Source organism: Embiotoca jacksoni, unplaced genomic scaffold, assembly GCF_022577435.1.
Source record: "Embiotoca jacksoni isolate LCO1_2020_lvr unplaced genomic scaffold, fEmbJac1.0.p SCAF_10, whole genome shotgun sequence".
Classification (NCBI taxonomy): domain Eukaryota; kingdom Metazoa; phylum Chordata; class Actinopteri; family Embiotocidae; genus Embiotoca; species Embiotoca jacksoni.
In genome coordinates, this window is record NW_027185230.1 from 11,458,112 (window position 1) to 11,485,119 (window position 27,008).

A 27,008-nucleotide genomic window follows, 5' to 3' on the forward strand; every position below is an offset into this window, starting at 1 on the left:
TAAAAAAAATTTTAAAAAATGACCCAAATAGTCAAGTAAATAATGAAAATAAGTTCACGCTTTAGCTCCTCCTTCCTCCTCCTTTAGTGGGCGCGAATGCCGGATTACGGATTTGGGAAACAGTTGAACGTCGCCACCTTTTAATCTCGCAGGTGTTTTGGGGCAAGAGAAGCATCTTAAGTCATAAAGTCAGCTAAATAAGGTAATGTCAGTAAAACATAGAAGCCACCGTTAGCTAAGCATCCCCCGAACCGAGGGTTCGTGACAAAATCCTTCATTGTGATGACCGTAGCGAAGGTGCATTTCAGTGTTTATGAATTCAGTTTTTAATTAAAGCGATATTTCAAATATAAAAATTGACACAGTCCATCTCTAAGTAAAGGAGACGGATCGTTCGGTTTAACGAAGGTTTAAAAGCAGCTGAAATGCCCCCCCTCCCCCCCCAAATAAAATCAAAACGCTACATGTCGTTTTAAAAGTCATTTTAATGTGCTTTTTTTTTTTTTTATTTACGCGTGGAGAGTTTGTAGAAAACCAACAAAATGTGCCGTACGTGTGCCCGACGTTTGAATTATTGGCCCCGTTTTCTGGTCGATTTTTCCTGCTTGAGGCCAAGAAACGTCAAACTTTAAAGTAGTGGGTCTTCGCGTTTCGGGGTCCAACGCCGAAGGACATGTTGCATCGGCTGCCTGTGTAGGTGATAGAGAGAGCGGATTACCTCTTTGTGTCCCCTGGACCTTTTGCATTCCTGGGCTCTACATTGCAACTATAGCTTACAGGGGAACGAGCATCCAAAACACACACACACACACACACACAGTGGTGGCGGTGGTGGTGGGGGGAAACTGCCTCGCTCAGTGCTTTCCTTTGACAGTGAAATGCTTACGGGCAGGCCAGAGGGGGGGGGCCGGCGGCGGTTCCAGGCTATGCGATGACCCGGCGGGCTTTGGCGCGGGCCAACAGTGATGACGAGGGGCTTTCTATTGTGCTCTGAGCCTCCACGTTTGGCCTTTGCCAGAGTATAAAAGCTCGGGTCGGGGGTTGACGGGGACCAGCACGAGCCAGCCTCCCTCACACGGCACTGCAAGCTATACTCACGCAGGTAAGGACACACAGCACACACCACACACACACACGCATCCAAAGAGCCATCATGGGCCCGCCACAGCCAGACAAGCCAACCCTCAGCCCGGGAGAAAGGCCCACAAACAGAAGCCCCAAATGAGCCCCGAACAGCCAAATCCCTCCCCCACTCCCCAGAAAAAGAAAAAATCTCTTGACAGTGTTCACACCTCGCCCGGGGCACATTGAACTTCTCCACCCTCTCCACCCTCCCCTGCTCACCCCTGTAAATCCCGACACTTCCATTTACACCTCTATTTCTGTCCATCTCTGTCTCTCTCTCTCGCACACACACAGACTTTCCTGAAGCCCCTCGCCATGTCTCAGACCGCCAAGTCCGCCTCCAGCCAGGGCACTGATGCCAAGGACAAGGGAGCCCCTGCCCCCGCCGCCTCCAGCAAGGCCACCAAGACCGGCGAGCCCGGCATGGGATCCTACAGAGTGAGTCACTGCAGCAGAGGGATGTAATTTCAGATAGAACAGAGGTGAAGGTGGAAAAAACGAACTTTTAAAAAAATATTTTGATGCTTTGAGCACCACCAATAACATTCACCTCCGAAGGACCGTGTTTAAAAAAAAAAAAAATGTATGCATTTTGCTTAATAGTGCTTATTTTTTATCCCAGTAAATTAATCAAGAGGAATTAATAGTGTTTAAAATGTTACTTCTGTAAGTATACTCTGTTACAAGTAAAAGAAAATGTACAAAATGCTGAAAAAAAACCACGTTAAACATAAGGAAGCATCCCTTCCTTATTTTAATATGAATTACTATTATTGCTGTACAAGTACTACTTTAATGTTGCTGCTGGCTAATGTGGAGTTATGGTTAAATTACTTTATGTACTTTTGAGCATAAAAGTTGATCATATTTTGTAAGATGATCGTAAGTTTTATAAGTAAAATCGTTATTTGCAACTTTATTTACAATTTAAAAATACTGCAGTGAGGTAAAAAAAAAAAGTAGTGAAATGTAGCGCAGTACAAGTATTAAGTAGAATAAATGAAAATTTCTCTGCGTTATCATGAACAGTGATTGAAGAAAATATCAATAGCACAGTTTCAAAATACTTAAATACAAGCAAACATCCACCTTTTAAAATCCTACTTATGTAAAAGTATCAACAGTAAAAGTACACATCTTGCAGTACTGAAGGAGCCGAGTGTAAACAAGCTTATACTGCTGTATACTTTTAATTATTAACACAGTTTAAGTCTACTGGTTCCCAACCTGAAGGTCTGGCCCCCTTTCAAAGACTCGCAACGTAAATGTGAGCGGTCATGATCAGTGAGAAAAGACAGCGGAAACTTCTTTAATGTTGGACTTTCTTCTGATAATTACTTCTTTCAGTCGATTCTGGGAAATTTAGAGGAGCTGCAACAAAACTTGCTTTTTTTTTTTTTTTTTAAATAGTCGAATGTTAAAAAATGCTCCGAGCTCACTTGTGATCTTTCTTTTCCCCGTGTTGCAGATCATGATGTTCGACCAGGAGAACTTCCAGGGAAGGATGATGGAGGTCCAGAACGAGTGTATGAACGTGTGTGACCGTGGCATGGATAGAGTGCGTAGTATCATTGTGGAGTGTGGCCCGTAAGTCAACACACACACACACACACACACACAGGAACACACACACACACACACGTGCGAATGGTACGACTTTATCTGCCTCTCTTGTGTTCACTCATACCTCACTGGTTATCCCCCCCCACCCCACCCACCCACCACCACCGCCCTGCTGCCCCCACCGCCGCCCCTCTCCTCCAGCTTTGTTGCCTTTGAGCAGACTAACTTCCGTGGGGAGATGTTCATCCTGGAGAAGGGAGAGTATCCTCGCTGGGATACCTGGAGCAACTCCTACCGCAGCGACTGCCTCATGTCCCTCAGGCCCATCCGCATGGTACACTCAACTTTTATTTTGTTAAAATGAAGTGCAAAAATGACTGGAAACAATTTACTAAAAATGCTTATCAAACAGCAGAAATCGAAATGAAGGCACAGCTAGGCCTGACAGTAATTATCTTCAGCGGTTCTTTAATTGTTTGTTTATTCTTGTAAAAAAAAAGAAAAAAAAGAAAAAAGGATAAGATAGTTAAATTTGACCTTTGAGCCCCAGTTTACCTCTTAACTTACCTCTGAAACTTAATTCCATGCCAAAAAAGATGGAAAAATAAGCTCGAACCAAAGACAAACAGATCAATCCTGCTACTTCATGTGAGGCTAACTCTTAAGTTTCCTCGCTTCATCCCTGCAGGACAGCATGGAGCACAAGATCTGCCTGTACGAGCTCTGCGACTTCAAGGGGAACAAGATGGAGATCCAGGAGGATGACGTGCCCACCCTGTGGGCGCACGGCTTCTGCGACAGAGTGGGCAGCGTGAGGGTGCCCGGAGGAGCGTGAGTGGACTTTTTTTAAATATATATATATATTTTTAAGCTGCCGAGGTTTCAGCGTAAAAATTTGGTAGACGTTTCCAGGCCCGACAATAACAAAAACAGCCTGGAGTAAATCGATTTGCTTATTTTTCAAAGTATAAAGTGGAGTGGAGGCTCTTTGAGCGGCCGACATTGTTTTAAGATGCGGCTGCAGGGGAAGCCGCGGGAGCTCCACTACAATGTAGTTGTTCATTAAAAAAAAAAAGTAGGGTGACATGTCCTCACAAGGCTCAACACTGACTGCATGGTGTTTTTTCACTGCAGATCCGTATTTTTAGATGGGAATTTTTTATTATGACTTCCAATGAAAACACACTTCAGTGGTCTTCCGGCACTGATGTGTGGGAATCCGCTGGAGGCGTGACCGCTGTTCCTCCTAAAGATGTTCCTGCGCCTCGTGTTTGGATGATTGAGGTGGACCTCTGCCTCCTAGAGGAGCTTTAAAATCTCCCATTAACCCACTAAAACCTCTTAAAGGACGCCAAGAACCTCCCCATACAACTACAGCCTAACAAATGAGCCCTGGTACCTCCTAAAGGACCTCTAGAATCTCCTCAATGACCACTAGAACATTATAAAGGATTCATAGAACCTTCTAAAGGATCACAATTATTACTAGCACCCCTCCACTTCCTAAAGGGGCCTCTACAACCTCCTCAATGACCACTCGTAGTTCTTCAAAGCACCTTACAACCCCTTCGGCGGCCTCTAAAGATCCACAGGGACAGGTGGAACCTAGAAGCTTGTAGTAGTTCGTACCAAAACAACCACCACAGAAATGTCTCAGTCATAATTTAGGAGCCGAAAGACACTATCAAGTCAATGCAAACCACGAGTTCAGACGAATACAACGTGTACCAGCGGGGAATATCGAACCCGGCATTAACTCTCCTCCTCTCCTCTGCCTCCCTCAGTTGGGTGGGTTACCAGTACCCCGGATACAGAGGCTACCAGTACCTGTTCGAGTGCGGTGACTACAGACACTACAACGACTTCAGCGCCTTCCAGCCCCAGATCCAGTCCATGCGCCGCATCAGGGACATGCAGTTCCACCAGAGAGGCTGCTTCACCTTCACCTCCGCCACCAAGTGAGCGACGCCCTGCCGGCCGCCAGTAGGCGCCGCCGTAGCCCCGCGGCGCCTCTCAGCTTTTTATTTATCTCTCCAAAACGAGCCCTCTCTCCAATTCTCCGATCCTTTCCCGAATCGCCACCGATCGCCGCTCCATCCTCGAAAGGAAAGACGGAATGAGAGCGAAAACACACCGGACGACCTTAAAGTGACTTTTTATGGTGCAAAAAAATAAACATGTTGTGAAAAACCTGAAACCCTCCACGGCTGGATTTAACTTTATTCATGCTAATGTCTGGATCATATTCCTTCATAGTTATCACTCCTCAGCGTGGATCTGACTCTGAAATTAAGGGGCTATTTTTGAACTTTCTTTGGTACAACAAAATTATTTTTTGAGGGGCTTTCTAAAAAGCAATTTTCTAAATAATTGCACACTGGTATGTTATTTCAAAGTAAAGGTTGTGTTTTGTTTTCTCAAATCGCAAAATATAGCAATTTATATACAAGTATAAGAACAAAAACAGGATAATAGGGGCTTTTTAGTTCTTCACATTACTCAATAATATCATAGGTTTATCAAAATAGTTCAGGTTTGTTGCTTTCTTATTTTGCAACACTATAAAGGAAGTACATGTAAATCCTTTACTTAAGCAAAACAACAAGTCCTGCAGTTGAAATCCTACTTACTTAGAAGAATTAGCAGCAAAACGTACTTAAAAGTAAAAGTACTCACGATGGAGTGCAATTGAGGCATCGTGAGATTATCACTGGGAGAGGAAAGAAGAAAAAATTTAAATCTGATACTTAAATTAGTTATTATATTTCAAACAATCTGAAAAGTTTGGAGATAAAAGTTGAGGGGCATGTTTGTAGTATTACCGGGTTATGGTGTTCAGTAATTATATACTTATATGTATGGTCTAAAATTAGCCTTAAATACACTGAAGTTTGGTTTTGGCTCAATCAGGTTCACACATACTGTAAAGATGATGCAGAATATTTCTGACATCGACTATTTGCATTGAGATTTTTGCCTCTTAGAGCTACTTAATAGAGAAAAAGGTGGATTCACCCAAAACATCAAATTTAAAATAGGCAAAAAAGATACAAAAAAATGCACCTAATAGACAGATAACATATAAATGTGATCATATAAATAGTATATAATGGCTGTATGTGTCTGCAGAAGCAGAATATTGTGGGAAATATACATGACAGTGGACAGAAACTTTCCATCTTAAAACACACTGAATAAAAAAGTGTTGTGATCCTGAGGTGTGTTACACATCAATGTCCTCTCACATTAAACCAGTGCATTAACGACATCAAAAAAACATCCCTAATTTAACTTTAAAGTCCAAACTTCATTGTGAAATATTTCATCCAGTCCAGTCTCACGCAGACAATTTCATTTCCAAATAGCAGCTGTTCCAAAAGAGGACAGAAGGTGGTGTCGTCACTGTGTGTCAGTGGTTCAAGTGTTCACACGCTCCGGAAAAGTATAAATATATATCGAAACAGAGAGTAAAAACTGTGTTATTATCAGAAATATGCCAAATATGAAAACTTATCATGCAGAGTGGATTCAGTACACTCTCCCAAAAGACCCCTAAAACCGCCTAAAGGACATCCAGTATCTCCTCACTGACCACGAGAACCTCTGAAAGGACCTCCAAATCCTCCTCAGGCACAAAACAAACAAACATCCTCAGTGACCTCTAGAACCTGGTAAAATGCCACTAGAACCTCCTAAAGGACCCCAGGAACATCCAAAGACCAGTAGGACCTCACTGATGACCAACAGAACGTCCATAAAGAGCCTCTACATTGCTCTTCATGACGGTTAACCCCCTTAAAACACCTCTACAACCTCATTGATGACAAATTAGAACTTCTAAACAACACCTAGAACCCGACAACATCCCCAGTGACCTCTAGGGTTTCCTAAAATGCCACTAGAACCTTTAGGAAGTTCCACAAATAGCAGTAGCTCTCACTGACCAATAGAACTTCCATAAAGCACCTCTAGAACCTCCTCAATGACCAACTAATTTCCAGAACCACCTGACTGGCCACTAGAACCCCTATAAGGACATCTAGAACCACCTCAGTGACCTCTAGAATCTCACAAAGGATTCACAGAACCTCCTAAACGACCTCTAGAAGCCCTAAATGACCCCCAAAACACCCTAAAGTCAGTAGAACCTCCTAAATGAGATCCAGTATCTCGTCAATGACCCCTAGGGCTCCTTGAAGGACCTCGAGAACTTCCTCACTGGAACTAGAACTTCCAGTAGATGAACATTAAACACCCTAAGGACTTATTGGACCTCCTACAAGAACTCTAGAACCTCTTAATTAATCACTAGAACCACTTAAACTACCACAAAAGAACCCTCAGAGTATTTCAAGCCTCTTCAGTGATGCCTAAAACCTCAGTAACCACAACGTTTCTGATACAGAGCTCTTAGTTTTCTTAATATCAAATGAAAAATACACTTAATACCTGTAAATCACAACAGACAGCACACCTGGCATACGTTTACGTCACGTCGTGTTCACTTTGGCCACATGCTGCCTTCAGAGGTCCTCGAAAGTCCCTGTATCTGGGCACTGATTTTCATTGAGCATTTTTTGTTGTTGTTGTTGCTCACCACAAATTGCCAACAGAACATCGGGGGGAGAAAACGATTTTAACTTGTGGACGATTTCTGACTTCAGTAATTACAGTTTATTCGCGTCAAACAGTATTTTGTCAAATCGTACGTTACGCAAGCTGCTCCCCGCCTCCGCGGCAGCAGAAGATCCGACAGCACGTAAACGCAGCAGTCGCTTCACGACACCTCAGTCAAAACTAGAAGCGGCGGAGGAAGGCATCATGGCTGCACTCTTCAAAGCGAGAAAAGGTGAGAACAACACGAGTCGAAACGCAGAACAGCTGGAAGATAAAGTTTAGAAACTTTACTCGCCGCCGGAGGGCGAAGTTAGCTGCTCGCGCGCTGGCCGCGCGTGGAGGCAAACTGTCCCGGGCCGGACCGACTTAGCTTAGCTTTTGCTACACGACCAGAAGCCGCACCGGGTGAACTGGAGCACATCTCGTTTTCATACTTAACGCGTATTTAACTCACAAACCAGGCAGCGGAAGTCAAACTGCGGAGCAGCTGCAGTCAAATATCAAGATGAAACGCTCGGCGTGAGCTTCAGCTTTTCTCATCTTTTAGCTTCTCGGCCGATAAGGCGACAGGTGAGCTCGCTGCGATCAATAACTTGGATCAGTTCCTTGTTCACTCTCCGAGGAATGAGGAACGAGGAATGAGGAAGGAGGAACGAGGAAGGAGGAACGAGGAAAGCTTTCGCGCTTGTTTCTCTGACGGGATTTTAACGTCACGCCGAGATGAAGGTGAAGACTTGTGGTGGAGGAGATGACCTTTTACCTACATGACTAGTGGTGCTGCCTTCAATGACATTAAATCAGATGGGACATAATTTCCAGGGAGTAACGCTGCTAAATGTGGTTTTTAGTAGTTGTACTCGACCGGGGAAGAAATATCCGGATCCTTTACTTAAGTTAAAGTACCTTTTTTTTTTTTTTAAAAAACGTTAGAGTCCGACCGTTTATTTACATAAACAAAGATTATTTCCAATGCAAATATGGTCAGTAAACTCTTTTGACAAAACATGTGCGAAGGAGACCAGTTACTTCTCCAATTTAATGAGCTTTTTTTTGGTGAATTTAACAACTGTAAATACTAACTTTTAAATAACAAAAATAAACCATATTAAACTTGAATTGAATTGCTGCCTATCAAACTTTAAAAAAAAAGTAAACACTGAACATTTTAATTCAACATCCTAGTTTTGTAACTGTTAATTTTGTTTGGATTATTATTTTTATTATTACTATTGTTGCTGTTGTTATTTTCACTATTGTTATTCAATCAAAACAAACTGTATTAGGGCGGCGCAAAGGTGAAATCTCAGTGGAAGATAATCAATCTTTTTCCGAGAAGATTCGACACACGTCAACAATTAGGGGGCGCTATAATAAAGGTTAAAGGGTTTTCTTGAATAACTCCTCAACCCGACGTGACGCATTCAAACGCTGTATATCCACGCGGTCCCTCCACGGAGCTGCATCTGCTGACATAGGCCACGCCCATTTTCGCCTAAAATGTATGTATTTGTTTTTTGGGTTTTTTTGGTGCAAAACTAGTTTTTTTTTTTTTTTTTTTTTTTATCACTGACTGACAGAAAACAAAACCAGATGAGTCTTCGGTGACGTCGTCCCATATCTACCCTCAACCATTAAAAAATAAAACACAATGTGTGAGACATTAAGTGAATTATATCTTGATAATAACGCACCTCTTCCGACTTTACCTTGAATAGGTAGCACTTTAGTAGCACTTAAAATGGCACTTATAGCACTTTGAAGTTTGGCTATCTTGAAGAAAATTGTACTTAACTTGTTGTTGTTCTGAATTTGTACCCTCGGGGTTGAAATGCACTTATTGTAAGTCGCTTTGGATAAAAGCGTCAGCTAAATGAAATATGTAATGTAATGTATTTCAGCTGTAACATCCAAGTACATCTGAAAGGTCATCAGATAATCACTGAAGGAGGGGGGGAAAAAATTGTTTTGTGAAGCTGCTAACAACTCGGGACATCTGAAATGCGATCCGACTGCACACATCAAAAGACAAACAGGTCGGAGACCTCCGATTTAATCTTTTAACGGTGCGTTGGATGTTAACAGCTCGTTATTTTATCCAGTGCATCAAACGTTCACCTGAACAGTAACTACAGATGTTAAATCAATGAAGTGGAGTACAAAGTAAAAAAACTAAAAAAAAACTTCCCTCTGAACTGTGGTGTTTAATGACAATTTAATTGTCATAAAATAGTAATTCAAACTATTTCTGACAGCCAAAATTTCTAGACCTGAGACAAATGTTGATTTATTGTTTGACAGAAAAACGATTAGCAACTATTCTGGTCATTTTAAACCAGAAATAGTAAATTATGAATAATTTTAGAGACGACTTGCTGCATTTCTTTGTCATATTGATTTGATATTGTTGAGGTTTTGGACTTTTGGTCCGACGAGACAGGTGATTTGAGGACGTCGCCTTGATTTCCTTTTGCTTCAATTTTTTTTTCTTTTCTTTTTTTTAATCACCAATTCACAGACCGAACGATTTAATCGAATCAAAAAGATCGTCGGCGTGTCGGCTGAACGATGACGACGATTGTTGCAGCCGCAATCCCTCCGTTTTATCACCTTTTTAACTCGTGTCCTCTGTCGTGACGGCCAATCAGGTCTGACCCCGTCACAACACATCACATCTCGCTGTGAACTTTCAGAATCTTTTACACCCGTCATAACACCGTCGCCTCACTTCTGGCTCGCCCCGGGCGTCTTTAAAACCGCAGCTGGGCCTCGCCACCGAACCAATTAATCAGCACATCACATGGCTTGATCGGAGCAGTCGAACTCGTGTTTGCGGAGGGATGTTTCTCTGCGTTTGTTTTCGTTCAGAATAAGAAACGTTTTCCATCAGCATCTCTCTCTCTCTCTCTCTCTCTCAGTCCTGGGTTACCGCTCTTTCTCTTATTCTAGAAGCTTTAACTGTGACTACGAAGGTCGTATTGAACTATCACGCGCGGGTTTAATTATTAAACAGATCAGTCAGGAGTTTAAACTGTGGTCAATATTTACTTCATATCGTTGTGTGCTTGTTTATTATTTACATTTTGAGGACCGGTTGTCAGCTTGTTTCTTTATTTGTAGTAATATTGTGGTGCAATGCTCCTTTACTGTATTTTGAAAAAGTTCAGCGTATGTTGTGGGTTTTTTTTTTGTTGTTTTTTTTAAATCAAGTGATACGTTTAAGAAAAGAAGAGGATTATTATGTTTTATAGGACAGAAAATCCATATACAAGCCAAGAAAATGTTTGGAAGATTAATCGATAAACTAATAGTTAGCTGCAGCCCTAAAAAAAAAAAGTAAGGACACTGTGCAAAATGGAAATTGAAACCGAATGGGATGATTTGCAAATATCATTCAGCATTAATAGCGTCTTCCCGGATGTGCAAGCTGACCCATGCCATGTGCACTAACGCACCCTCACACCGTCATGCTTGCTGGCTTTTTCAACTGCGCGCCGACGACAAGCCGCGTGGTCCCTCTCCTCTCGAGCCGTCTGGACCAAAGTGCCACATCTTGCCGACTTTGCCGCCCGCAGAGCTTCAGTCGGTGCCGCGATGACTAAAGCTCGATGAATCTTTTATTTACACCCCCTCCTCCTCAGCTCTTGGCTCGTGTCTCAGCGGCTGTCGGAGTCTCTCTCAGCTGGCGGAGTTGCCGGACACTCACCAGCTGCTGAGACAGACCTGCAGGGACTACGCCGACAGAGAGCTGAACCCCATCGCCGGCAAGCTGGACAAAGAGCATGTTTACCCTGCCAAACAGGTACGGAGCAGCCAGTCAAGTCGAGTCGGTGAGGGGGGGGGGGGTCAAAGTATCGCACGGACCTCTGTAACCGTGTCGCGTCCGGTTCAGATTCAGGAGTTGGGGGCGATGGGCGTCATGGCCATGGAGGTGCCGGAGGAGCTGGGCGGAGCCGGGATGGACTACCTGGCCTACAGTCTGGCCATGGAGGAGATCAGTCGAGGCTGCGCCAGCACCGGCGTCGTGGTGTCCGTGAACAACGTGGGTACAGACGAGCGACGCGAGATGTTGTCACGGAGCTGAGGTTTGCGTGTGTGTGTGTGTGTGTGTGTGTGTTCACCCGCCTGCCGTCTTGTCTCCACGACTCTCAGTCTCTGTACATCGGACCGATTCTGAAGTTCGGCTCGGAAGAACAGAAGAAGCGCTGGATCACGCCGTTCACCACCGGAGAGAAGGTGGGCTGCTTCGCCCTCAGTGAGCCAGGTAAACAAGACTATTTACTTGTGAAATAATCATGTGAAACAACAGGTGGAGCCATTTTTTTTCGGGAGCTTCAGCATTCCACACGTTTTTCTTTTTTTTTGTGAACGTTTGCGATTTCACCGCGGACCTGTAACTGGAGCAGAGAAACATCAGAATTCGGTGTCAAACTCTAGAAATGGTCAACAGAGACCCTTGAAACGCTTCAGAAAGTCTGCGGCGATGAAGCGACGAGCCGGGCGAGGCGTTCTGAGAGACGTTCAATGTTTCAAGAGGGAGGCGGAGCTTCACCGTCCAATACCGAAGAAGGCGCGTCGGGTCAGGAGACACCGGGTGGGTTTTCTTTGCCGTCTGCGGTGGTTGTGTCACCGTGAATTCGTCCCCCCAGGGTCAGACTGTCAACACCGATTTCCACTGGGACCTTCTGAGGGGAAAACATTCGCTGCGAACCACCTGGCAACAGTGATTCTCTAACACGCCCGCTCACGGTCGAGAAGGGGAATCTGTGGAAATCACTGCATGGGCTCAGGAACACTTGGTTTAAAGCGGGCGTGTTGAAGACTTTGCTCCCCAAAAATGTGTTTACACAAAATCTTGATGTTTCTCTGCTCCGGTTTCAGGCCCGCGGTGAAATCACAAAAAAACATTCACGTACCAGCGGTCACGTTAACGTGTGGAACTCGGGCGCTGATGTCGATCAAGAGAGGAGGAGGGAAAGCGTGACCATTTAAGGCTGTAAAAAAAATAATCTGTAAAACCTTCGACTCGATCTAAAACTCGCCAGGTAACAAGAGTGTGAGTTATAACGACTCCGATGGGCCCTAATATCGACTCTCAGAATCGACTCGAGTCATCATCACCTTCCAGAACATGCATGTTTTTCTGCCCTTTGACCGAAGCGATTCATTTTTTATTTTTGTATTATTATTATTATTATTATTATTTTTTTTTAAACCTTCCAGGTAACGGCAGTGACGCGGGCGCGGCCTCTACCGTGGCTCGTCAGGACGGAGACGAGTGGGTGCTGAACGGAACCAAAGCCTGGATCACCAACAGCTGGGACGCCTCGGCCACCGTCGTGTTCGCCACCACGGACAAGATGCTCAAACACAAGGCAAGGACGCGTTGACACCGGGATCGACGCTGACATCAGCGAGTGTATATTTAAAACATTTGTTTTATTTTTATTTCCTCCTCTTCCTCCGCAGGGCATCAGCGCCTTCCTCATCCCAATGCCGCACCCTGGACTCTCTCTGGGGAAGAAGGAGGACAAGCTGGGCATCCGAGCCTCGTCCACCGCCAACATCATCCTGGAGGACTGCAGGATCCCGCTGGACAACATGCTGGGTCCTCGGGGCACCGGGTTCAAGATCGCCATGGTACTTTAACGCTCTTATTGTTATTATTATTATTATTACTATTATTATTATTATTATCATCATCATTATTATCCTACTCGCATTTCAATTCAATTTTATTTACGTAGTGCCAAATCACAACGCAGGTTATTTCATGGCACTTAACACATTAAAGTCCTTACAGCAAGACATTACAATATTATACAGAAAAATTCAAAAATTCCCACGTAAGCATTTCAAAATAAAGAGCGGAATAGAGCCACTCTCATTGGTTACCGGGCACCACGTGAGCCGCTTTCCATTCGGAGCACGTAAACGTGAGCCGTCGCACGAGTTGGCTTCAGTTTGGGGGGGGGGGGGATGAATTGGCTCCTGCAACCACAGTTGTAGTTTTTAACACTGCGTTTGTCATCCACCGATATTTTGGTGCAACGAGAAATGAATCCAACCTCCAAAAGTTGCACGTCCATTTAAAAAAATGACGTGCAAAACCAAAAAAAAAATACATAATTTGGGATTTTAATTTGTCGGGCTGTGATTCTTTTCTTTTCTTTTCTTTTATGTAGACCCGTTTTAGTTTCTTTAAATACTCATTCATTGATGTTTTTAATATGTCTTACCTACAATTATGAAAAATATATCACGTACTGCTTCTTTTTCAGTACAGAATTGTTCCCTGGTTGATTATGTTGTTAAAAATATTTGAAAAGGGGGGGGGGGGGGGGGGAATGTCCCTCAAAGTGACGTCTTAAAATGCCTTTTTTTTTTTTTTTTTTTGTCACGTCAACAGTTTAAAACCACAAATATTCCGTTTGCAGTTATAAAATTGACCAAAATAGGAATTATTTTTCTTTTATAAATACCTCGAACTGTAATCTGGTGAATGATGATGAAACCTTCCATCACGGTGCTTTAACCCAGCATTGGTTCAGTGTTCAGTGACGCAGCTTATTAAAAAGTTGAAAAGTTCTACAAATGAGATAAATGACTTGTGCGTTTCTCCACTGGCGATCTGAGTCCTCTTCGTTCAACGGGCATCCTATTTTTCCCTTCAAATCGTTTTAAGAAAACCCTTCCTCTTCGAGTCGAATGTGCACAAAATGTACTCGAGCGTCCGTATCGGACGTCCCTCGGTTTTGACGGTAACCGGCGTTGACGTCCACGTGTCCCGCAGCAAACCCTGGACAGCGGACGGATCGGCGTCGCGGCTCAGGCCCTCGGTATCGCTCAGGCTTCGCTGGACTGCGCCGCCGACTACGCGCACAAACGGACGGCGTTCGGAGCTCCGATTGGCAAACTGCAGGCCATCCAGGTAAAATCGACCGTCTCCGTGGATACGTTATTAATCCTGCCGGGGGACATTTTGTCGTTACAGCAGCATGTACAGGGCAAAGCAATAAATTACAGAATATAAAATGGAGGTAGTAAAAAAATAATATGAAATATCTTTTCTTTTTATATATATATATATATATATATAAATGCTCCTTATATGCAATTTATATGCAACTAAAAATATTAAATTGAACTAAACAACGGGGGGGGGGGGGGTGCTTCCCTGCGGTAGGTGGCGGAGAGGGTGGTCCGGATTATCCAATATGGCTAACGGTTCAGTGTATGAAACTGTACGTAAAGGTCCGAAAGTCGTGCAAAGCGCAGTGACGGCGGGGTTTTTTTTCCTATTTTTTTTTTCTTTCTCTTCTCTCCTTACTCGTTTCTTTCTCGTAGTTCAAACTGGCCGACATGGCGGTGGCGGTGGAGAGCGCTCGCCTGCTCACCTGGAAGGCTTCCCTTCTCAAAGACTCAAAGAAACCCTTCTCTAAGGTACGTCCTCTTCTCCTCCGACGTCACCGTCACAGCTTCCACCGCAGAGTAACGGTATAAATATATATAATAATTATCTAATTTATTTATTTTTCTCCTGCAGGAAGCAGCCATGGCCAAACTCGCCGCGTCCGAAGCCGCCACCTTCTGCTCCCATCAGGTAAGCGAAGCGGCACGAAAGGCCAAAATAACCCCGCTCCGGTTGCGCCTTCTTTGAACAATCGTTTTAATCTGCATTTTATGTTTTTTTTTTGTGTTTTATTTTTATTTTTTTAAATCAGGCGATCCAGGTTCTGGGCGGGATGGGCTACGTGACGGACATGCCGGCCGAGAGGCACTACCGCGACGCTCGCATCACGGAGATCTACGAGGGCACCAGCGAGATCCAGAGGCTGGTGATCGCCGGCCAGTTGCTGAAGGAGTACCAGTCGTAAAAGAAAAGAAAACAAAAAAAGCAGAAAGAGACAGAAGATGTCGCCCAACATCCGTGTAAACATGAAGAAGACGGTGGGAACGAGCTCGAAAGACGAAGGGAACCTTTTTTTTTTTTTTTTATATATATATATCAGGTCAGCGAGAATACTGAAAGGGTTCGTCGTCTCGTATGTCTCCGGGAACACATTTATAAAACGCTTCAAACGTACCTCAGACTGCCTTCCGAGGACGTTCAGCGCTTCACACGGTTTAAAGGTTCAGTTCACCGAATACAAAAAAAAGAAAAACGGATCAGCTTTTGAATTTAGTGACATCTGCAGCGAGAAAAACGCAAATAAAACGTATACATTCAGGCCTGTGCAGGTTTGACCTGACGTGTGATGTTTTAGTGCTGCCCCCTGGTGGTCAGATTTAAGTACAATCCTGGTGTCATCTGCATGGATTTTTAAACCTGCAAAACATGTCTGAAAACGTATGCAGATGACATTTTAATTCCAGGAAAAGTAAGAGAGATTTGAGGTCATTTTTATTTCAGTTTAAAGGGCTTCACATACAGATAGAATAATGAAACGAGAAGAAGCGGAATAAGGAAATAAAAAGGAAATAACATGGAATATAATTCGGCTCAGATCTTGGTCCTGGATCTTGAATTAAAGTGATCCAGTCAGAAAAAAAATTAACTTCTCAACTAAGTCTCTTTATAACATTAAATAACGATAGTAGATGTTTGATATCTTCTCATGACACGTAACCGTTGTGTGATTTGTGATTTTTGGGTGAACCGGCCCTTTAAGACCATTTTTTAATCCTCTTGAGTTCAGACATTCGTCCCAGGTGCTTCCTGTGAACAGCGTCGTCCACCAGAGGGCGACAGAGTGCCTTCACGTCCTCCTGAACCCGCTTCTGACAAAACGGCACTTGATTCATCGATGGCTCGGCTGTTATCACCGTCACTCGCTCGTAATCTGAATGTACACAGTTTGTTGACTAGTTTAGCTGCTTGGATCTGGTCACTTTGGAGGCGATCGCCGAAGGTTTTAAGGATGTGAATTTGTCCGAGGCTGCGCGATGAAACGTCGGCCTCACACACACACACACACGCACACACACACACACCTCCTGTGCCTCAATGAATTGTACATATTTGAATGTAATTTATTGTGAAAATAATATAAAAAAAAACAAAACATAATTGCAGTACTTTACGTATGTCATGGAGGAAATTTTGACTTTTTAAAAAAAAAATTTCAACATTAGAAATAATGAGAATCTGTTTATAAGGTTCCAATCAGGTTTTATTAGACATTAGGGGGGGGGGGCGGTTTGATGGGAGAACCGCAGGTCTGTTTTCACTGCGGACAATAAACTTAAAGCATTAACGTCTGCAGTCCCGTTATTTGAACGAGTTGCATGATCTTTGTCGTGTGCGGTCACGTCTTACTGGGAGGCTTCGTGGAGCCGAGACGTCCGCGCGTTTCCTGCTTCGACGAGTCAAAAGGTTTGCTGCAATTACACCGATGTTCCCTAAATGGCTGCTTGTGGCACACGCAACCTTTGTGGGGCCGAAATAGTTTGAAACGCGTCAATTAAAGAGTCTTGATGTAAGCTTTTAAACAGTAAAAATTCACTCGTTCCCCTTCGATTGGGACCCGCCTTGCCCCTCCTGAAGAGAAACGCACTTCTAAGTCAAAACGCAGTGGGCGCTGTGTGAAACTGGAGGGCTTTTAATTTGAAAAGTCGCTCAGTGACGGATACTATTTATAGCTCCGCCCCCTCTTGAGATCCAGGCGTTTGTCATTTAACCTTTTTTAAAAAAAAAATTTTTTGCCAAGAGTGACCATATTTAGATGATCTGGGGAGGAGCAAGTTTTGGATCTGACTGAGAACTGGATGACACTATGCCCCGCCCACTTATAGCAGAAACCTAACTGCAGCCCAGGCCTGTCAATCAAACTAGACACGCCCCCAAACATACCTGTTTATCTAATGACATGACTTGTGGAAAACATTTACTGACTTTGTGTTTCAGGTGAGAAGTTCGTTTTTTTAATGGGAGTCTATTGGAGACAGTTTTTAGTGGCCCTCAGTGGTATTACACTTTAACGTTTCGCTTTTTAGACCTGGAAATCTGCAACTCGGAAATCTCCTCAATCATCTCTAATTTGTTGGAAAGTTGTGTTTAATCAAATTGCTAAAAAAAAAAAAAATCTGTACTTTTAAAGTAATTGTGTTTGCCTAGTTGTTGTTTTTTTTCTCCTCTCGGCTCTTATTTGAACTTTGACCTAAATATTCAACCTAAGTTCAGCCAACTCATATTTTTAAGGCAGGAGGAGTTTGGTTTTTAAGTTGAAGGAACTTCAAATGATTTACAAACTGTCGACTTTATTTTATTTTTTTTCTCCTTGAACTAAACTAAAAACCACGAACAACATCGTGTGTGTGTGTGTGTGTGTGTGTGTGTGTGTGTGTGTGTGTGTGTGTGTGTGTACACACGTAGTCCTGTTTTCTTGTGTGTCTATGTGAGGGCTGCTGCAGATCTGGGCCTCGCTTCCTGCCCTGATTGTGCTGATCTTGCCGATTAGGGGCCGCGGGCCGCATTGTTCCCACCGTCCTCGCACGCTGCAGGAATCAGGACCGCGCCGGTCGTTTAAGCGCTGTGAACGCCGACCTGATTACATTGGCGTCATTTTATTTATTTTTTTTGGCTCGGCTGTTTATTTCGCATGAAAACAAAATATTGTTTAGCCTAGTTTCTGAAGAATTGTTCCAGCCGACCTTTGCCCTTAATGAGGCTGATGATAGATTTATATCATTATTACATTCATGCAGGGGCGTAACAAAGAGAAACCTGCAGCCTCAGTGGGGCCCATTCATCCATCCGCTGATACCTTTTCAAACTAAAAATAATGCTTCTGTAGCAGAAAATCAGCGATGCTAATCTGCACTGTCTCTCTTCGCTGGTTGTTTTGAACGCAGAGAAACTAAACTAGTCTTTTTTTTTTTCTCTCTCTCTCTCTCGGTAAGGAACTACAGTTAAACCTGACTCTGCGTTTTTTTAACGTTATTCCCGCCGGAGTCTCGTTTAAAAACGAAAAGAAAAGGAAAAAAAAAAGAAAACTAATGCCATCCGCTCCGTGTTCGAGGTCGGCCGTCTTTTCAGGCAGATCGTCGTCTTTAAAAAAAAAAAAAAAAAAAAAAAAAAAAATTTAAAATGTAAAAAAAAGGGAAACGTACACCTCGTTAACCGTTTTTGTGGCATCTGTAAGACTATTTAAAGTTTGAAGATGTATTCAAAGACTTTATTTTATTTTTAGGAACATTTGAAGCCTTTATTTTGTCTTTTAGAGCTTCTCTATAACTGTATTTATAAAAGACAGTTTAATGTCACTGGAGTTATGTTTAATTTGCAGTCCAGTTCACTAATTCATTGATTTGTAGATGGACATTTGAGGGTTAAAACTTACAAGCTGACTTTTAGTGCAAATATTCTTTTACATACAAGAAAATAAATATTTAAATTTCCATACGATGCTAAAAAAAATAGCAAATTTGAAAACTTTCCCTTAAAAGCAAACCTTTTAATTATTATTTTTTTACGCAAAAGGGCAGATATACAGTTATTGACTGCATATTAAATCAGACACGTCTGTATGCAATTATTTAATGAGGACATACATCAGGATATAAATAACAAGGACAGACAGTAACGTGTTTCTTTCTTTATTAGAAAAAGCTGTTTGTATTAAAAAAAAAACGAGAGAGAGAAAAAAAGGAAACTGACAGGAAGTACAAAACACTGTATTCAAATGCAAATTGGCTCCTTTGATCCGAACATGAGTGCACATCGGTGTGAATGGCCCTCGGTGTGGGAACCAGGAGCGTCAGAGTGAGTCCACAATACAAACCTATTTACAACGAAGCTCTGCGGAGGCTTTATTTATCAGCTGTTGAATTTGCTCCTCAGATTTTTAAGTTCGTCACGTGATGCGTAAAAAAAAAAAAAAAAAAACACAAAAAACCGGATTGAAACCCGTCAGGATATTTTTTTTTTTTTTTTTTTTTTTTTTACAAAAACAACCTGCTGCCAGCCTGAGTAGAAATACATTCATTTTCATATTTGACAGTTGTTACGGGCGCGGTGTGTTTGTAATGTCTCGTGAGCACCACTCCAGAAAGCACGAGGAGGCGCAACCGTCCGCCGGGAGCCTTGCATACCAAAACGTCCCCGGAGGAGAGAGGAACCGGACCTCCGGCTTCAAACGTAGAACTTCTTGTCGAATTCTCCGCTGGTCGTGATCGTCTTGGTGGGGGCGTACTTGATGGGATACGCGCCCCTGACCCCCCGGGAGAAGGAGCAGCACAGCAGGGTGCCGCCGATCAGCAGCAGCGCCATGGCGGCCCAGCCGATGTAGATGGCCGCGCCGATCTCGCGCTTCTTGGACGGAGGCACCTGCGGGTCGTGGAAGTCCACGATGATGTTGTTGGCCATCCAGCAGAGCGGCACCAGCACGAAAAGCCCGCTGGCGATGTAGATCACCCCTCCCGCGCGCACCACCCGCGCCTTCGTGATCTCGTCCTTGAGGCAGTTGGTGCACTGCGCCCCGGCCACGGTCACCGTCAGGGCGACGACCCCCAGCACGGCGGAGACCACCGTGAGCGCACGGGCCGTCTGCAGGTCCTGCGTCAGGGCCAGCACCGAGTCGTGCACCTTGCACTGCATCTGGCCCGTGCTCTGCACCACGCAGGACATCCACAGCCCGTCCCAGATGGTCTGCGCCACCACGATGTTGGAGTCGATGAAGGCGGTCACCTTCCACATCGGCAGCCCGCAGGCCACCATCACCAGCAGCGAGCCCGTGACGCACAGCGCCAAGCCCAGGAACTCCAGGCACGCGGCGAGCATGGCTCCGGTGTGAGGCTCCTGACGTGAGAGGTGAAGTGTCTTTTGGGTTTGTCCTGCACAGAACTGCCTCTGGTCACAGAGTGTGTCTGCTGCCCTCAGAGGCTTTTCATTTATCACACCGACGCTGCTGCTGCTGCTGCTGCTGGTGCTGCTGCGACTCCATCAACACAAACACACAAACTTTTTTGGGCCAATCAGCGGCGACGGCATCTTTGTCTCAGCCAATGAGGAGTGCGCAGGAGCAGCAGCAATCGCACATGTGCGCGTGTGCGCACTGGTGAGGGAGAATGTTTACCAGTTGGAGCAAAATGTGTGCTGGTTTCCTGTGATTCAGTCTGAGGGTTCAGTGAGGAAGCAGAAATTAGATTTATGATCCCACCTATGGAATATGAGTTTTGGGGTTTTAACTTAATTTCTCAACTTGAGGAATCGAGTCCAGCAGTTGGAAATTCATCTGTTAATGTACTCAAAGTTAAATTTTGTTAGGTTTATTTCACTTGAAATTATTCATTTAGATTTCCTTTTTTTTTGCCCCTTAATTAAAACAAAAATTTATAATGAATTTTGCTATGAAAAAGAGATTTCTGAGGAATTTTAACCTTTATGCAATGCATGTATTATAGTATATGCAACTATACGAAAGTACTTTTGTGAACAGGGAAAAATCAAGTTTGTAAGTCAAAACATTAACTGAGAATAAAATTATTTAGATTGCAAACAAGTTCTTAATTACAGTTCTGTTAGTTGAGGTCACAGACTTGAGAAGTTTTCTTGTGTCACAAAAACTTTGATGGCGAATAGGACCTCTCGTTGAGTTGGGCGTAGTGGGCGGGGCCTACACTGAAGTTGAGAAGGGAGTTTCTATTGGTTGATCTGACCTCAAACCGTGTCAAGTTTTTGAATTGCAACCAAAACTTTTTAAGACGCAAACAAAACTCTGAAGTCTGTGACCAAAACCAAATGCAATGGTAAGGGAGAATTTGTTTGCAATCCCAAAAATGTTGATAATAATTAAAAGCTCATATTACAATGAGTTAACATTAAATAAAGTGTATTTAATATAACTTGTCATTGAATATTTCCCCACATAAAGCTGCAGAACTCGAGTTAGCTGAAATCTCTCTGTAATCAATCTAAGATTGAAATTAAAGTCAAACAAATTTAAATTATTCGTCAAATAATCAAAACATTGATTTTTACAGTGTAGAAGTCACATGCGTGATCATATTTGAATAAAAAACTCCTAAAAATATAATATTAAATATAAATTCATTCATATTTTAGGATACTTTTTCTCAACTCGTCAGCAGCTGAAACTGTCGCTGATTTTCAAACTCTGTTCCGCCACTGTCATCATTTTTTTTTTTTACCCATTTATTAAAAAAAAAAAAAAAAAAAAAAAAAAATGCTTTGTTCCAAAAACACCCCGAGGCTCACAGGATGTAGTCAGTGCTGAGGACAAGGCGACCATGTTGATGCGCTCCATTGTGCTCTGACTGCTTTGGTGAAAAGTCCCATCAACTCTTCTTCTTTTTTCGCCCTTTAAATGGACTCGGCAGCGAGATGTGCCGTCCGAATCTCACTAACGTTAACATCCTACACAAGCTGCCGAGTCAGCAGAGCGATGAGAGAGGCGGTCCGGTCCAAAAATACATCCGATTACTTCCTGTTTAAACCATAAAGTGGGTCAGACCACAATCAGTTACATGTGTTCCTGAGCCTATGCAGTGATTTTCACTACAGAATCGTGGCTATTTTTAATGTAGTGTTTACTTAGTGCCCAAAGGTCAATATTGGTTTTCGGTCTTGTCCCTTGTGTACAGAGATTTCTCTAGATTCTCTGAATCTTTTAATGATATTATGAACTGTAGATGATGAAATCCATCAATTCTTTGCAATTTACACAAACACATTATTCTTAAATGTCTTCATAAAGTTTTATTTAGCGTTATGCAACTTTTCCAGTCTTTTGTTCGATCCTGTCACAACGTTTTTGAAACGTGATGCTGACATCAAATTCCAAACAAGCATATATTTTTCCTAAAACAATAAAATTTCTCAGTTTCGACAATTGATTTAACTTCTAAGATTGGCAGGGATATTTTTTTTTTTCCAGGTTTTGAATAAGATCACACTCAAAAATGACTCCTTTTTATCAGCTTCTTGATGGGAAAGTCTGAAAATAGCATCCCGTGAGGAGGGTGTGGCGTAGCTGTCGTTTTTCTTTTAATGTTTACGTGATGCCTGCTGATGAAAGCTGGACCACACCTTCTGTAATTTACTCTGCTGCTGTGGAGGACCCGCAGTCTTCATGTCTTAGTCACAGAATTGTTCTATCTGTGAATCAGACTAATGGTATCAAGGGGGTGAAGGAGGAGGGTTGCTTATTGACTCACCCACTCAGCAGATAAACACTAACAGGGTGGAGAAGGAGCTGAGATGCAAAGATAAAGGCCGCCTTACTCCAAAACTCTTCAAATGAAGAAGTCCTGGAAGTAAAAATTGTAACTTGCGCTGCAGTTTTTCAGATTTCACAAAGAGGCTGTTCACATGTGACATTATCAATCCGTCCTGGTGATCTGATCACAAGTGGCTGGCTTTAAGCCGTATTTAATGTCTGAACATTTGACTTTGTAATTCACTACTTGAACCGTCAGGACCCGATCGGTTAGGTCTGATTAATTAATTATTCCAGCGCATTGCGTTCGCCTGCTGTTGATGAATCAACTGTGACCTGAACCGTCAAAAATCTCCGACGTGTCTCTTGAGCGTCCTCGCAGCTGTGGAGGTCGTACTGCCTGAATCTGAGGAAGCGTTTCCACAAAAACAGTTTTGGGTTTAACCACAACAGGAGCTAAAAGTATAAATATTTACCCTATTGAGGGGGAACTAATGCACGTCGAGTGTTGGAACTAATGCACGCGGTTCGCTGTTTTATTGATGATATGACGCCAAATCGTTGATGCCGTTTTGAGATAAAGGACAGAAGGAGCAGGTGTCGGTCCAGCTCAAACATCAACATGCAGAGAAACAACATTCCTTCAGAAAAACACAATCAGCTCAGCACCTGGAAAGATCATTATATCACCAGTACACACACACACACACACACACACACACACACGCACGCGCGCGCGCGCGCGCAAGACATGATGTCACGTAGTCGGTGAGTGTGTCATGAAAACTGAGTTCCTGTTGGCTCGACAACACGAGATCAGCCGTGTTAATCAGAGAGGAGTCACTGCCAGCGCAGTCAGAACGGTGATTGAGACTTTGTGTGTGTGTGTGTGTGTGTGTGTGCATATTGTGTGCGTGCGACTGCATGCGTGTTCTCACAAAGCCAGATGTTTCCTCTTCTCGTCCCCCCGACTCGGTGTTTGCAGTGACCCGTGCCTGGAAGTGACCCTCAGTTCTGGTCCAGAAACTCTGAGATTTACTTTCTGCAACGAAGCAACATTTTGTGACGATTCTTAAAAAGAAAACAAAAAAAAAACGTAAGAAATTAAACGGACAGATAATCACTGCATGGAGACTGAGGCCTTTGCTTCATTTGGAGAAAATCACAGATGGAAACGTCCACTTTGTTTGAGTTCAGTCGACGCCGCTTACCACAGCTCCACTTATGTTACTTTATTTGACTGAATTCAGTTCCACTTCACTTCACTTCACTTCACTTGTGACTTTAACTTGACTTAACTGAACACAACAGAACGTAAGCTCCACTTCACTTACTTCACTCAGCTCAGCTCCACTTAACTAAACTTGGCACAGCTCCAACTGCAACTCTACTTCATTGTACTGAACTTCACTTCACTTCACTTCACTTCACTTCACTTCACTTCATTCAGCTCCACTTAACTTGTCACTTTCCGAGTGCAGCTTCACTTTGTTTACTTTACTTAAGTCAGCTCCTCTTCACGTCACTTTACTTCACTTCACTGGACTCAGTTTAGCACAACTCCAAATCCAGCTGCATTTCATTTACTGTATTCTACTGAACTCAGCTTCACTTCGCTTTACTTCACTTAACTATAACTTGACTTAACTGAACTCCTCAGAACTTTAGTTTCACTTCACTTCACTTTTTTTCACTTCACTGCACTTAGTTCCACTTAAAACACCTCCAACTGCTGCTCCACATCATTTACTTTACTTAACCTAGCTCCACTTCACTTCATTCCACTTCACTGGACTTAATTTCAACTCCAGCTCCACTGTATTTATTTTTAACTTCTTTTCACTCCGACTTACTCAGCTGCTCTACTCCAATTTCACTTCAATTTACTTGAACTTTATTCAGCTCTACCTCCAACTACACTTCACTTTACTTTACTTAGTAGACAATTTTAATAATAATCCAGTAATAATAACTTACTTGATAACAATTGAGTAATAATAACCATATTCTATGAAGCACATTAAATCACATTTTGCTGATACTGCTGTACTATTTGTGTCACATTGATACTTTTACTTGAGTAAAGGTAAAAACAACAATATTCAACATGCTATTTGTTAAAGTAAATCGTTCTGCTGTTGGTTTATAAAAGATCCACATATAACACTTCACTTTTCCACTTAATTTTGTAACTTTTCTTGCGTAAACACTCGACAGACTTCTGTACTGTCATAATTATCGTAAACTGCAGGAGGCTGCAGAATTAAATCTGGAATTCAATAAGTTAAGAGTTAACAAACAGCATTCCATCCTGTTGTTCTGGCTCTTCGGTTGTGTGTTGTGTGTTGTGTGTGTGTGTGTGTGTGTGTGTGTGTGTGTGTGTGTGGTGTGTGTGTGTGTGTGTGTGTATGTGTGTGTGTGTGTGTGTGAACCTGAGCGACGGCTGCAGCGCTGCCAGCTGACGTATCAGCGGCGGGTTTGCAGAGATCTGCCGAGATGCAGCAGCGTTAGGATGTCCTGTCTCTTATCACTTCCCTTCCACTCCATTGTTCTCCGAGCAGCCCGGAGGGAAATATTCTCCTCCTCCTGTTCCACATCGACTCTTTTTATGATCCACCGTGAAAGGCTCACCTGTTGAGGATCCCTGGCACTCGTAGGCGCGCGAGGCCTTGGTAGGTTTGTTGTGCGTTTGTCCGGTACCCGTGTTTGGCACGTGGGCCGGCAGTCGGGTTCAGAGGTGTCTGTGATGACAGATGGTGTGTGTGTGTGTGTGTGTGTGTGTGTGTGTGTGTGTATGTGTGTGTGTGTGTGTGTGTGTGTGTGTGTGTGTGTGTATTTTACTTTGTCAACAGCAAATACTGCTACTTGTGTGTATTTTTTTTGCCTAAACAACCCAAAAAATAATCTTCTAACAAAGGAAATTTGCTAATTTGAAAGGGGAAAAAATTAGCAAAATGTATTTTTGTAATCTTTCTAACTATAAAACTGATATAAAAAGGCCTAAATTAGATGTATGTAACTACTGAATTGTCACAAATTCGAATTAAAGACACTAAAAATTAGATATTTTTTTTTTGGTCTTTAAAGTCTCCATTTAATGATATTTTTTGTCATCTATGCCTCCATTGACGTGCAGCTTCAGCCGGTCATAAATTAAACATGCGTGTTGTAGTTATGTCGCATGTACGCCAGTCATTTAAAGGATCAATTCACTTTATTTTAGCCCGTTGTGTCTCTATGGGTCAGACTAACTAAAGATAAAGAGGAGGAAGTATGAAGATTTGTAACTTGATCCGAATTAAAAGATAAATATTCGAAGTTTTTCTCCAAGAAATGAACCATGCAGCTGCTTTGTGGCTCCAGCTGTGAGTTTTGCAGATGATTGGTGTCTGTTTGTTGTTTAGTTTTCATTCGCTGTCTCTTTGTGGTCGTTTTGCATCTTCCTCTCCAGTGATGCTGCGTCTTTTTACCGTCCTTTCCGTCTCTAAATCGTGTTTGTGGTCGTTTGACGTTTTTAGTTTTGTTTTATGTCTCTTTTGGGGACATTTGGACGTCAATCTGTGGCCCCATGACCCCTTTTAGGGCCCCTGTGTCTGTGTCCAGTAGACCCTCTCGGCAATCCATTCATGTTTAACCATAAAAACATCAAACTGTCTCACAGGAGCTCATTTAAGTAAATAGATCGTAATCACAAGCCGCTGCAGAAATCACTCGGTGTGTGTGTGTGTGTGTGTGTGTGTGTGTGTGTGTGTTGTCTCGATATTACAGGACATTCATCACATTCATTACAGCGGTCACAGAGCACCATTGATGACTCGGACTAGAGGAAACCCGACAGTGGAAAGTCATCGAGCTGCTCTGATAGCCGCCACATCTCCTGGTTTATTGCAGGTTTTGTGTCCGCGTCACTCTCTGGTGACTAATTCCACCTGTTTTAACAAAAGAAGGAAATGACACATTCATCCAGCTCTCAGCTCCCAGTTCCTCACACCTCAGTCATCCTGCGTGAATTCAGCTCCCCACCACTTTACTTTCATTATGAAGCCTTTTAAACTACTGCAAACAGATCAGGATGCAGCTGCAGAGGCTTTCATAATTGCGCGGGGTCCTTACCTGCAAAATGTCCCAGAAAGAAACACAAAACGCCAACAAAAAGACTCAGAACGGCTGCGGAGAGACACACAAAATGTCCATCAAGAGACGCAAAATGTTCAAAAAGAGACACGAAATGTTCACAGAGACAAATTGTCAAAAAAGAGACGTAAAATGTTCAAAAACAGATGCAAAATGTCCAAAAAGAGATGCAAATTGCTCACAGAGACAAAACAACCACAAAGAGACACAAAATGTCCTCAGAGACACAATTAATATAAGTTTATGTGAATTGGCTACAAACAGACAGCTGGAGACATCACATGGGAACAAAGTCTCTGTGCGTCTCTTTGCGTTGCGTACTTTTACTATTCAACATTTTCCTGACATTTTAAAGCCATGAATTCTACATGTACCCGAGTATTTATTTTCACC

At 43.0% G+C, this 27,008-nt stretch overlaps 3 protein-coding genes across 3 annotated transcripts; 2 read left to right on the plus strand and 1 right to left on the minus strand.

The window, feature by feature from the left end:
* Positions 1–1,414: 1,414 nt before the first annotated feature.
* Positions 1,415–4,876, plus strand: crybb1 (crystallin, beta B1). Its single transcript, XM_069159802.1, has 5 exons — positions 1,415–1,563; positions 2,594–2,712; positions 2,890–3,022; positions 3,377–3,519; positions 4,473–4,876. Exons 1-5 carry the CDS (start codon positions 1,441–1,443, stop codon positions 4,648–4,650), a joined length of 696 nt encoding a protein of 231 aa, XP_069015903.1. The 5' UTR covers positions 1,415–1,440; the 3' UTR covers positions 4,651–4,876.
* Positions 4,877–7,447: 2,571 nt separating this feature from the next.
* Positions 7,448–16,372, plus strand: acads (acyl-CoA dehydrogenase short chain). The gene is made up of 10 exons (XM_069166627.1): positions 7,448–7,537; positions 10,944–11,104; positions 11,195–11,344; positions 11,455–11,566; positions 12,526–12,677; positions 12,772–12,942; positions 14,096–14,233; positions 14,650–14,745; positions 14,849–14,905; positions 15,027–16,372. Exons 1-10 carry the CDS (start codon positions 7,510–7,512, stop codon positions 15,177–15,179), a joined length of 1,218 nt encoding a protein of 405 aa, XP_069022728.1. The 5' UTR covers positions 7,448–7,509; the 3' UTR covers positions 15,180–16,372.
* Positions 16,373–18,884: 2,512 nt separating this feature from the next.
* Positions 18,885–20,226, minus strand: cldn5b (claudin 5b). The gene has a single exon (XM_069166777.1). The coding sequence runs from the start codon at positions 20,081–20,083 to the stop codon at positions 19,436–19,438; it is 648 nt and encodes a 215-aa protein (XP_069022878.1). The 5' UTR covers positions 20,084–20,226; the 3' UTR covers positions 18,885–19,435.
* Between the last annotated feature and the right edge of the window lie 6,782 nt (positions 20,227–27,008).